The sequence below is a fragment of the Dermochelys coriacea genome, chromosome 1, assembly GCF_009764565.3.
Source record: "Dermochelys coriacea isolate rDerCor1 chromosome 1, rDerCor1.pri.v4, whole genome shotgun sequence".
NCBI classification, from domain to species: Eukaryota; Metazoa; Chordata; order Testudines; family Dermochelyidae; genus Dermochelys; species Dermochelys coriacea.
The window spans coordinates 349,013,672-349,026,623 of NC_050068.2; the positions used below are offsets into that span (position 1 = coordinate 349,013,672).

At 45.7% G+C, this 12,952-nt stretch overlaps 1 protein-coding gene across 4 annotated transcripts in view; it reads right to left on the reverse strand.

Moving 5' to 3' along the window:
- Nucleotides 1–1,652: 1,652 nt before the first annotated feature.
- The window catches only part of NRF1 (nuclear respiratory factor 1), a 128,411-nt gene continuing 117,111 nt past the window's right edge, over nt 1,653–12,952 (reverse strand). For all 4 annotated transcript variants that reach the window (XM_043499471.1, XM_038407906.2, XM_043499475.1 and 1 more), the window contains one exon: nt 1,653–3,618. In XM_043499471.1, the coding sequence (XP_043355406.1) occupies nt 3,455–3,618 (164 nt within the window). In that variant the 3' untranslated portion in view covers nt 1,653–3,454. The remainder of the gene's footprint in view (nt 3,619–12,952) is intronic.

Consider the following 12,952-nt stretch of genomic DNA (forward strand, 5'->3'; position numbering starts at 1 on the left):
CTCTGTTGCAGCTCAGCTTCTGGCTGGGATCCTGGCTTGCTACATTTTATCATCAGATCAAAAGGAGGAAAACCAGGGTAACCCATGTGCTTCCCCTCTCACGTGTGTACACATGTGTGTACTCAGTACTTGTGCGTTAGCTCTCCCTCCTGCTTGGAACTGCACTATTTGAGAGAAGAGCTAGCCCTTGTTTTCCTATAGCTGCATTATCCTGTGAGCACCTATCTCTGAGGTAGAACTTGGCAGTTCTTCAACATTACAGAAGAGTTTTGGACAGAAAGGGAAGAATACCACCTGAAATAAAACTACGGGAGGGAATTTACAGAAGCAGAAAGATATAGTCTAGGGTTATGAATATGCCCCAAACACCAGGGCTAACAGTGACCAGAAGTGGTCAGAACCTTGCTCTAACATCCTCTCTGCCAGTTCAGCACCCCAAATGCCATGCTGGGGTATTGGATCGTCAACAGCCCAAAGGAAAGTGCGTCACTTACTGAATGACCAGGGCCGCTGTGGTTTCCCCTAGGAGCCTCTCATCCCAATACTGACCAGAGTTGACTCTCCTGAGCACGGGGGATATGACAAAATCACAGATCAAGGCAGCATGGCTGGATCCATTGAAAGATTTAGCAAATATTTTGGCAATAGGACATAGACAAGACAGTTCAGTGGCCTAAGCCCGCAGTATATTTAGACTGGAAGTGCTTCGGGGCAGGGGCTGTCTCTCACTGTATGTTTATACTGAGCCTAGAACAATGAGGCTCCGATCTCTACATGTTACTGTAATACAAATACATTAATACTTTTATACACAATATTCAAATAAAGCTTTCTGGACCACCCTTTCTGGGTTGAGACAGTGTGCAAGTTATGTTCCCCTCCCCTTCTTAATCGTTTCTGATCAAGCTCACATTTAAAACACGAATAAGAATCTATTTCATGCTATATACTTTTTTGAGCATCTAAAGAATTTCCACATTTAGTCTGAATCAAGTACCACAATTGAGATGGCAGATCAAATCTGGGTAGGAAACACATAATGATTCCAACTGGAATTAAATATTAACTAACTAATCACTAGGGCCATGATCTTGCAAAAAAGTGCTGTGGATTCTTTAATGATCAGGCAGGATCAGGGCCTTGGGTTTAACGTCTCCTCCAAAAAGTGCCTCTCAGCCAAAGCCCTAGCATGACATTGAACAACAAAGAAGAATGTCACCTTTCAAGTTCCCAACATCATTTCCGTAGGCTAGCGCATGGGTCTAGAACCTGAAGGGGACGATGAATGAAAAAGTGAGACTGATTTGCCTAATTTCATTGTTCAAGCTGAGTGATGTGCAAAAAGAGTAAACAAGTGAATTTTAAAAAATGTTCTCTTAATAATCTAAGGCCTGGATCATGCAGACTCTTAGGGCCACACATAGCTTTACTCAGTTGAATAGTTTTATTGGAGTCAATGGGATTACGCACCTGAGTCAAGTTACTCAGGTGTGTAGATGTCTGCAGGGAAAGGCCCTAAGATATTAGCAACACAGGTAAGCAACAACAAAAAAAGTTATTATATGTTTACCACCTGATAGTCTCCCTTTTAAAAACATCTTCCCTCCATTTACCAAAACTATGCAAAGACCTACAAAATAAGAGACTCCAGGTGCAGACACATTTGTAACAATTTATTGAATGAGGCAATAATAGACAGAATGGGAAAACAACAGGTATTCCATGCTCTGCTACTTGACTGTTTTTGTTTTTTTTCCCCTTTTTCTGGGGAGAATTTCTTAGACCGTAAGAACGTTATTTCATCGCCAAAGAAACACTGACTTTAAAGCCACTGGACATCTTCACAACAACAATAAAAAATAATAATAGTTAAAAAAAATAAATCGGAAAAGCAGGGCTGTTTCTATGGAAATGTTTCCCTCCCCTCCTTAAAGTACAGAAAAACATATACAAAGAACATTTGTTATTTTCATATAAAACAAGTAAATACAAGAATCTGAAAACTCTCTCGAAGGTGGAGCAAGACGTGGAGAATTTTGTTAAATGGCCACTTAAAATAAAAAAAATTAAATACCATGCACAATTGCACACACTGAAGGCGCGTGTGGCTAAAAGAAGGGAGGAGCTTGCCTGGGGGAGGGGCAGTGTTTGTTGTTTCTGGGAAGCAAAGGTTTGGCCCATTGGAAAGTCAAGTAAAATCAGCCACTGAAAACACACCAGGCGTTTTTCTGTCTAGAGGTTTTCACATGAAGTAGATTAAAAAACTATCAGCAGCAAAGCCGTGCTGGAGATGCACATACAGCAGAAACAGGTGCGTGACCTGGGGAACGCGAACTGGGGCAGAAGGCTATGGGAGGAGTCGGTTTGACCCTCATATTTATTGAGCAAGGAAATACTGTGGGGATTGGATATTCCAGGATGGGTAGAGGCTGTGACAGGGGATCGTCTGTTTCATACGGTCCTATCACAGCTCTGATAATACCAGTGACCGACATACCTCGATGTACCTCTCAGCAATGGGGCTGAATAAGATTCAGGTATAAAATGAGTCCTGGGGAGATGCAGGGGAAGGAAGAATTTGCCCTAGTCAATAACTCCTCACTCTCTTTACAGACCTTCCCCTTCCTTAGCACCCCAGCCAAAGCCCCCCCAAGAGAGTCGCCATTGCAGTCTAAATTTACAAACATAAAAGAATAAAGAGAAAGGTCTAAAACGTCAGCTACATTTCCATAGCAGAGAAGAAAAGGGCAGGTCTTGAGGGTGGATTACAGGAGAGCAAGGCAGGGGCATGGGCAGAACTCTCCATGGAAACTTCAACTTAAGAACTTCAACGGCAGAGTTTTCCTCTCTTATGGGGACTGCAGGGTAATCATTTGCTGTCCTCTGAGGAGCTTTATCCCTTCGAAAAGCTACTGCTGCCCCTACACAATCATGCATACATCTTCCCCGAGGAGAGACTTTTTCCAAACTCTCTCTCTTGCTCTCTTTTGAAACCTAATTCTCAAAGTGACAGGGCAGAGGGGCTGACCCCGGGAGCCACCACAGAACTCACTGCCAGTTTAGCGGGCAGCAGCACTGTTGGAACAGTCTCCAGTCAAGGGCACAGCTGCTTCCTAAAGGGGGTGGCAATCTTCCCATCTTGCCCTGATTCTAAGAAGAGATATTTCATGCAGGGGTTTGGGGGGGGGGTTGTGTTTTGATTTAAATCTCCTCAGAGTGAAAGTCCATTACAAATTGGCTTTCCATTCCCGCAAGATCAGCGCGGCACTATAAAAATGCACTTAACACATCCTCTGCTATTTTTTTTTTCCTTTTAAAAAAAGGTTAACAAAACCTTTGCTTCCAAAGCGGAGAGACTCAATGCCACCTGATTGCATCTCTGAAGAGGCGTAAAAAAATTATTCACGTAAGAGACGAGGAAAAACATCATCATGATCCTGCCGGGGCAGTGGCGTCACTGTTCCAAGGTCACAACCTCCACTGCCTGACCATCCATGGTGACGGCACTGTCTGCTATCCTCGTAGTAACGGGAGCCATGGCGACCTGAACGGGACCATTCCCCTGGGCGAGGCTGGTTACCACTGTCTGGTACATGCTGACGGGGATCTGGACGAGCCCTGCGGAGACAAAAGTAGGCGATGGGATTTGCAGATAGTTCAGTCATTTCAGCTGGACAAATCAAAGGACTCAAACATGTTTTGATACATCTTTTATCATGCGTGTGTTGCTATTATTTACATAGCTCCAAATCAGAATCATACAGTTTAAGGCCAGAAGGGACCAGATCATTTAGTGTGATCTCTTGGCTATCATAGGCCACCAGCACCACCCAGCACCCACACACTAACCCCAAAATTAGATCAAAGTATTACAGCCCACAGGAGACTAAACTACTTTGTGCCACAAGCAGAGAACAGGAAGGACCAAGATGCACCAGTGCCCACGGCCCCTGCAATGGCAGAAATACCCTGATGATCCTGGCACGTGACCCGCACTCCAAGCCACAGAGGAAGGTAAAACTCACACCTGGTCACTGACAATCTGACCTGGGGGAAAATTCCTTTCTGACCCCCACATATGGTGATCAGTGAGACCCTAAGTATATGAGCAAGAACCAGGTGGCTAAGAATGTGAGAGAGACTGCTTGGTGCCACCTCAGAGCATTGACCCTCCCTGTGCAGTGTCCCATTTCCAACCATGCACACCCCTCGTGCTTCAGAGGAAGGAGACAAAAAGACAAAACAAAAAAACCCACCCAACCACAGAATACATGCAGGGAGGGGAGGAAAGAGATCCCTTCCTCACCCCCATAGGTGACCAGATGAGCTTTAGGAACATAAAAGACATACAGTGGAAGCGACCCCACGGGCTGCTGAGCCCTGCCCTCAACCATCTTAAGCAATCTTGTCATACAATCCTACTCATAAATTTGTCCAGCTCTCTCTCAAAACAAATTGTTTCTCCCACAATTCCTATTGGGAGGTTGTTCTAAAACCTCATTCCTCTGATGATTAGAAACCTTCTTCTAATTTCTGTCCTGAGTCTGTTCATGGCCAATTTATGTCCATTTGTTTTGGTGCCAACCACTGTCCTTTAGCTTAACTAGCGCTTCACCCTCCCTGGTGTTTTACCCCTAACAAATTTGGAGCGAGTATTCGAATCCCCTCTCAGCCTTCATTTTGCTAGGCTAAATAAGCCATGCTCTTCCAGTTTCTTCTCTTAAGATAGGCTCTTCCTTCTCCTGAGCGTGTTAGTAGCTCTTCTCTGCACCAGTTCCAATTTGAATTCATCTTTCCTGAATATGGGGCCCAGAACTGTACACATATTCCAGAGGAGATACTCAAATGGGTACATAGTGGCATACACAGGGAGAAGGTGTGGCCATGAAACAAAGGCTCTAAGGGCCCACGGTGCTACAATGCAAGAAAGGTGGTTGATTGGAGTTGGAATGCATTGAAGAACAGGCTGGTTTCAAGGCACACAGGAGACTAGGAGGCTGGTTCATATATCAGTATGCAAAGGCATAAAAGCAAGAGTAAGTGATGGGGACCTAGGAATTGGACAGGAGCAGGGACTGGCCAGAGCAAGAGTGGAAGGGACGTATTAAAGAAGGGAAAATGGAAGTGGGGGCCCTGGAGGGGAAGGCTAGTATAGGATTCAGGAAGGGATGGGGAGACCCATTTAGAGCAGCTGGAAAGTGACTTTGGCAGTAACCAAACACCTTGTCATTGTTAAACCCAAGCCAATTTTAAACAGTGCAATTTACTTCCCAGTTGAGGCTGTGTGTTAACTGCCTGCATTTTGCTCAGCTGAAAAAATGAGACCAGGCGGGTCAGTTTCTCCCCTGAGCCTCTCACTTTAGTGCAAGGATTCCAGGCTGCTTGTAAATTCTCCAGCCCCGCCCAGCCACGAGAGCAAAGCTGTTTTCATTCATATTTTAAGGAACATGTTCATGAAAAAAAAAAAATCTATTATCTGTGTTGTGTCCCAAGCTGCCTCATGGATCGGATTGGACAAGGTTCCTTGTACTGAATTTGGACTTAACATGAGTGAAGGCGAGAAGAGAGAAGCTGGACAAGGTCACAGAAATCAGCCAGTAACTCAGTTTGTGGACACATCTTTGTGCCTGTGCAGCATGAATTCAGCTCTCTTATCCACATGCATTATGATACAGTCTTCAATTACATAATTATATACTATTTTTTTCATGGGACTCCTGCTTCCTTCAGTGAATGGATAGTTATTCAACATCCCTTTTATCTTCCACATTCAGTGTGTTGCCTGAGGTTTTGTTTAAGGCACGGCATTCAAACCCTGCTCTGAATACAAAATTATTAATCTACTCATGGCGTTTCTATGGCACTTTCACCATAATGGCTGAGTGCTTCTCACACATTAATGAGGTAAGTGTGGTAAGGTGGTATTATCCCCATTTCACAGATGTGAAACTGAATGATTAAGGCCAAAATTATCGCCCCTATTTTGGGTCTCCAACTTTGTGTGTCTTGGGCCTGATTTTTCAGAATAATTAGCAATTTTATATTTCTATCTTAAAGGCACAGCTCGCTTCAATCAACTTCAATAGCAGGTGTGAGTACACAGCATCTCTCTAAATCTGGCTCCAAGGGTCTCACATTGGGCATTCAGAAAACAAGGCACACAAAGTTAGCGGCTGCTTTATGACAGGCTTTGTTTAAGTGATTTGCCCAGGAACTGTGCAGCAGAGGCCTGGAGAGAGTCCAGTTCTTTAGGGGCAACTATTAACTGCCTTCACCATGAGACCATCCTTTCTCTTCCTGCAGTCCCCTGCTTCATTCACTACACACCTTCCAACTTCTGCAAAGAGAAAGGCAGGAGTCTTACAGACAACAGCCTGATTCACTATACAACCATCATTCGTTCCCAGAGCACCAGTCAGCCTACCCTTTATCCCGAGAACTGCCACCAGCCTCTCTGAAATTAACCTAATTTCTTCCCATCAGCTTTTCCCCTTTTAGCTATTGACTCCTGCTCTCAAGATCATTTACACTACTATGGTTTAAGGTCCAATTATGTGTCCGTAAAGCTCACTTCTAGTGCTATCGGAATAATCCTGTGATGTGGTATGACAAATTCAGGTTAGTTTACTGCTTGGACAATAACAAAATGTATTAAGGCCCCAGAGGTTTCTGTACAGTTTGGGCAATTAAGTGATGTACAATAATTGCAACAAAGGTACAGCCTCTTGCCTTCCAGCAACACTGTGGTACGTGCACTTGGATGCAGGGCAGAGCAAGGGAAGGCTGTAGCAACTTTGGCTAGACTATGGAATCCTAAAAATTAGCAAAGGAAATGACTTATTAGATCATCTAGTCGATGCCCCTGGCTAGTGCAGAATTGTCCCTTACCCAGACCAAGTTCAAATCATTCTGGATAGCTGGATCTTTGATCCAGGTTTTCCAGACAGAGGAGTCTGCTGTCAAACCACTATCCTGTTTGGGCAATTTGACTCAGATTTCACTAGCCGAGGTCAGGACCTCTATCCCCAGAGGACACTATTTAATGACAGGAGGCAGCAGAATGTGTTTCCGTGTCCTCGGGTCACTTTTTGTGCAGACAGAAAAGATTGTGTCTTAATCATGCTGGCCAGGAGGGTGCCCCAGGGTTTGAGAGGGCACAGAGTTCAGTAATGCTTTGCACTGCACTAGCCCCTTTCATCTGCAGATCTCAACACATACTGCAAACAATTAAGACTCACAAACCCCCTAGGAAGTAGGTATTCGTCTGCCCACTTTACAGATGGTAGAAAGATCCAGAGGGATTAAGTACTGCCCCAAGGTCACACAGCGAGTCACTGGCAGGATCTGGAATAGAGAGAAGAGACCTGCTTCCCAGGGCCCTACTGTAACCAATGGCATCACCCCCACAAAAAAAAAAAAAAAAAAAAAAAAAAAAAAAGTCTTAGATAGACTAGTCAAGAAAACCTTGCAGACTTCAGTTTGTGAGGGAGGCAGGCAGCAACCCGGAAGTTTGGCTTTAGGCCAGCATGGAACCTGAGCACCTACCAAAGACACAAGAAACTGGCAGATCTCCACTCCAGGCAGCTAGACTTACTGGTCCTAAAAGTTCTCCATTGTGCCACACGGGCTGAATGGGTCTCCTGGCCTACTTAGGAGTGACATTCCAAAGCCTCCACACAGTACAAGGGACTGACTCTCTCTTATTGGCCAGGGAACATGCAAGGTTACAGAGCTTGACCCCCCCCTGCGATGTACAAAGGGGAGCGTTGGCGCACACTAGGATCCAGCCGTTGCCGGCCAGAAAAAGGGTCTTTACTGAGAGGGGGAGACTGAATGGACTCAGTCTCTCTGGAAAGGATGGATTCCTGATATCAGAGGTGTAATCAAGCCCTGCCCCACCTCTGACACAGCAATACCTTAGAGCAGGGAATTATCCATGAGAGAGAGGCTCCTTTCTACGTGGGATTAAACTAAATCGCCCCAGCCTCTGAAGTAGAAGTCTTTTTGACAGTAGTGGCAACAAACCAAGGAAGGAGACAGGCGATGGCTGTAAAGTCTGCTGTGCATTAAAGCAGAGATGATCACCCTTGGGAGAGAGACGATTAAACTGCAGATACACCGTAATCAGGTCTAGAATTGTCCCTGCACTGCATCTGCTCAGACCTGGACCCTGATTAGCCCTAATCTAGCTGGCACATGTTAATCTAAAGCATGGGTTTGGGATCCTTTCATTTGTATTAAATAGGAAATCCCTTACACAAAACTTTTGGGGCTATGCAAATACAAGTATCTGCAAAGAGGGGACAATTCCTTGAAGGAGATATGGCTATTACTGAGAGAGACAGCAGGCAGAAATCATCATACGGCTTCTTGCCAACAGATGAGTGGGATACGGCAGGGTTCCATGGCGCAATGCTACACTTCAGCTGCGTACACAGTTCAGATCTGCTCCTGCCAGGTGAAGGCCCATAAACAAACATTATTAATAATGCAACCAACCTGCACAAACAATAGAAGGTTTTCAAAGCAATGGAGTGCAGAGATGGAGCAGGGACATACATTCACTCCTCTTTGTGAAGGGATTTTCTTCCTGAAACCATACCTCACCCACCACTACTAACTAACAACATGGCCTCCAGCCATTCTGCTTCCCTCCTTTAAATCCTCATTCAAGACCCACTTCTGTCATGTTACCTATGTTATTTGTGTTGGGATAGGGCCCGAAGGCCCCAGTCTTGATCAGGACCCCATCTTGCTGGGGACTAAAAATAATGAGCGTGTTCCTGCCCCAATAAGCTTAAGTCTAAATGATAAGCAGATGCAACACATGGATAACAAACGAATAGGAAGAAGAGGAATGGTTACAAGATCCATGTACACAGGCCAGCTGCGTGCACAGCTAGACATCTTAGAGACAAACTTTTAAAAATAAATGATAAAATCTAAACCAAGAAATCAAATCTGAATCAGCTGTCCCCCCATCTTGCCACTTGCAGTTACCTGTGCCTATCACTGTGAAAGTGGGCCTTGAAGGATAGGAGAGTGGCTTTATGGAGTAGTTCAGAGGGGACTTTTTAAGGGGCAGGCTGGAAACAAGCCCAAAGGAGTCTGTGGGAGATGAAGAAAAAGGCCAGCATCACTGGCAGGGGAATGGGGTTCTGCAACAGGACACTACAGTAGATAAGCAGGAAGGAACAGAGCTGTGTAGGGCCTTACAAGTAGGAACAAGAGCCTTGAATCTGATGTAGTGAAGGAACAGGAGCTGGTTAGAGGGATACAAAGGAGGGCTAGATACGGACAATGCCAGGCCAGATAAATCATCTTAGCAACTCTATTTTCTATGGACTAAGGGAGAAGGAAGTTGCAATATTCAAAGATGATGCTCGGGCTACAGGCCTGAGTGACGGAGGATGGTTGTGTTCTCAGCCATTACATCCAGCGGGAAGGTGCTGGGTGGACAGGGAGATGAGGAAGTCACCTTTGCTATGTTGAGTTTAAGTTGGCAGTGAAATCAGCCTATTGCTAATGGCGAGACTGAAGGGCCATTATTTTTTCAGAAGTGGACTGCTTTACCCCTTTCTCCATTGCTGGTCTCTGATTATGAGCTCTCTTGGGCAAGGATGGAGTCTTCCTGTGTGTATGGACAGTGTCGAGCACTTTGTGGGCACTGCTGGAATACACAATATATCATCACCAAGATTACAGCCCATATTCAGTCCTGAAGTATGCTGGTGCAATTCCCATCTCTTTCAGAGTGAGATATACTTGCTTATTCCCCAGAGGTCTCAGTAGGGAATGTTCCATCATGATCAGAGTAGAAGACAAGCTGGCACTAAAATCAGAACAGAACCTGTAAAGAGCGATCAGCTGTTGTGACCTACACAAGATGTGCCATGTTTGTCTTTCTCCCAGAGACAGAAGCGACTTTGTCTGTACACAGTACAAGCTGGCCTCCATATTTGAAGAGAATGTTAAAAGGACTAGAGACCCAAGTATCAACCCTGTGTTGCATCAAAGAAAATGAAGACTTTCTGGGTAGAAGTCAGCGTTTGGTACTGCAGGCACAGCATGCTAAAGTATCATAGAGAGCAGTACAGAATGGGGAAGAAAACTGGCAACATGTGACCTCCAGAAGAAGCAAGAGGAGAACCCATGTACTCCCAATGCAGATAGAGGTAAGAAACTATTTGCATCTGATGAAGTGAGCTGTAGCTCACGAAAGCTTATGCTCAGATAAATTTGTTAGTCTCTAAGGTGCCACAAGTACTCCTTTTCTTTTTTGCGAATACAGACTAACACGACTGCTACTCTGAAAACTATTTTCAGGCTCTCTGCACAGGTACTACGGTGGAGAATGGTTTGAAAGAGTCATCTGAGGGAAGGGATCAGAAGGAGACCCCATCAACTGGAAGGTATGGGATGCATTGGCCTAGGGATCGGGGTTCCATGACCACCACTCCCAAGAGGAGGAGACAGGTGGTGGTGGTCGGGACCCCCTCTTAAGGAGGACGGAGTCATCCATCTGCCGTCCAGACCGGGAAACTTGATTGCTTGGAACTAGAATTCAGGATGTGATGGAATGTCTGCTGAGACTGATCAAGTTCTCAGACCGCTACCCTTTCCTACTTCTCCACGTGGGCACCAATAATGCTGCCAAGAACGACCTTGAGCAGGTCACTGCAGACTACGTGGCTCTGGGAAGAAGGATAAAGGACTTTGAGGGGCAAGTCGTGTTCTCGTCCATCCTCCCTGTTGAAGGAAAAGGCCCAGGTAGGGACCATCGACGAGTGGAGGTAAATGCATGGTTACGCAGGTGTTGTTGGAGAGAGGGCTTTGGATTTTTTGACCATGGGATGCTGTTCCAAGAAGAATGATTACTAGGAAGAGATGGGATCCACCTACTGAAGAGAGGGAACAGCATCTTCGCAGGCAGGCTTGCTAACCTAGTGAGGAGGGCTTTAAACTAGGTTCGCCCATGGGTGGTCATATAAGCCCAGAAATAAGTGAGATACCGGTAGGAAACACAAGGAGGAGGGTGCAACAGGAGAGGCCTCCTGATTCATAGTGAGAAAGCAGGGAAATTGGCTAATTATCTTAGGTGCCTGTACATGAACGCAAAAAGCCTGGGAAACAAGCAGGAAGAATTGGAAGTCCTCGCACAGTCAAGGAACTCTGATGTGATTGGAACAACAGAAACTTGGTGCGGTAACTCACATGACTGGAGCACTGTCATGGAGGGGTATAAACTGTTCAGGAAGGACAGGCGGGGGAGAAAAGTGGGAGGAGTTGCACAGTATGTAAGAGCAGTATGATTGCTCAGAGCTCCAGTATGATACTAGAGACAAGCCTGTTGAGAGTCTCTGCGTTAAGTTTAGAGGCGAGAGCAATAAAGGTGATATCATGGTGGGCATCTGCCATAGACCACCAGACCAGGAGGATGAGGCAGACAAGGGTTTCTTCAGACAACCAACAGCAGTTTCCAGATCATAGGCCCCGGTTCTCATGGGGGACTTCAGTCACCCTGACATCTGCTGGGAGAGCAATACAACAGTACACAGACAATCCAGGAAGTTTTTGGAGAGTGTTGGGGACAACTTCCTGGTGCACATGCTGGAGGAACCAATTAGGGCCCATGCTCCTCTTGACCTGCTGCTCACAAACAGGGAAGAATTGGTAGGGGAATAGCAGTGGGCGGCAACTTGGGCAGCAGTGACCATGAGATGGTCGAGTTCAGGATCCTGACAAAAGGAAGAAAGGAGAGCAGCAGAATATGGACCCTGGACTTCAGAAAAGCAGACTTTGACTCCCTCAGGGAACTGATGGGCAGGATCCCCTGGGAGGCTAAAATGAGGGGGAAAGGAGCCCAGAAGAGCTGCCTGTATTTTAAAGAAGCCTTATTAAGGATGCAGGAACAAACCATCCCAATGTGCAGAAAGAATAGCAAATATGGTAGGTGACAAGCTTGGCTTAACAGAGAAATCTTCAGTGAGCTTAAACGCAAAAAGGAAGCTTACAAGAAGTGGAAACTTGGACTGATGACTAGGAAGGAGTATAAAAGTATTGCTCGAGCATGCAGGGGTGGAATCAGGAAGGCCAAAGCACAATTGGAGTTGAAGCTAGCAAGGGATGTGAAGGGTAACAAGAAGGGTTTCTACAGGTAATGTGGAAAAAGCTGAAATACTCAATGTTTTTTTTGCCTCAGTCTTCACAGACAAGGTCAGCTCCCAGACTGCTGCACTGGGCAGCACAGTATAGGTAGGAGGTGAGCAGCTCTCCGTGGTGAAAGAACAGGTTAAGGACTATTTAGAAAAGCTGGACATGCAGAAGTCCATGCAGCCGGATCTAATGCATCCAAGGGTGCTGAGGGCGTTGGCTGATGTGATTGCAGAGCCATTGGCCGTTATCTTTGAAAACTAGTGGTGATCAGGGGAGGTCCCGGACAATTGGCAAAAGGAAAATATAGTGCCTATCTTTAAAAAAGGGAAGAAAGAGAATCGGGGGAACACAGACTGGTCAGCCTCACCTCAGTCCCTGGAAAAATTTGGAGCAGGTCCTCAAGGAATCCATTTAGAAGCACTTGGAGGAGAGGAAGGTGATCAGGAACAGTCAACATGGATTCATCAAGGGCATGTCATACCTGATCAACCTGATTGCCTTCTACGATTGGATAACTGGCTCTGTGGAGATGGGGAGAGCAGTGGATGTGATTTACCTTGACTTTAGGAAAACTTTTGATATAGTTTCTCACAGTATTCTTGCCAGAAAGTTAAAGTAGTAAGGATTGGACTATAAGGTGGATAGAAAACTGGCTAGATCGTCAGACTCAATGGCTTGATGTCTAGTTGGCAGCCAGCATCAAGCAGAGTGCCTCAGGGGTCGGTCCTGGGGCTGGTTTTGTTCAACATCTTCATTAATAATCTGGATGATGGGATGGATTGCGCCTTCAACAAGT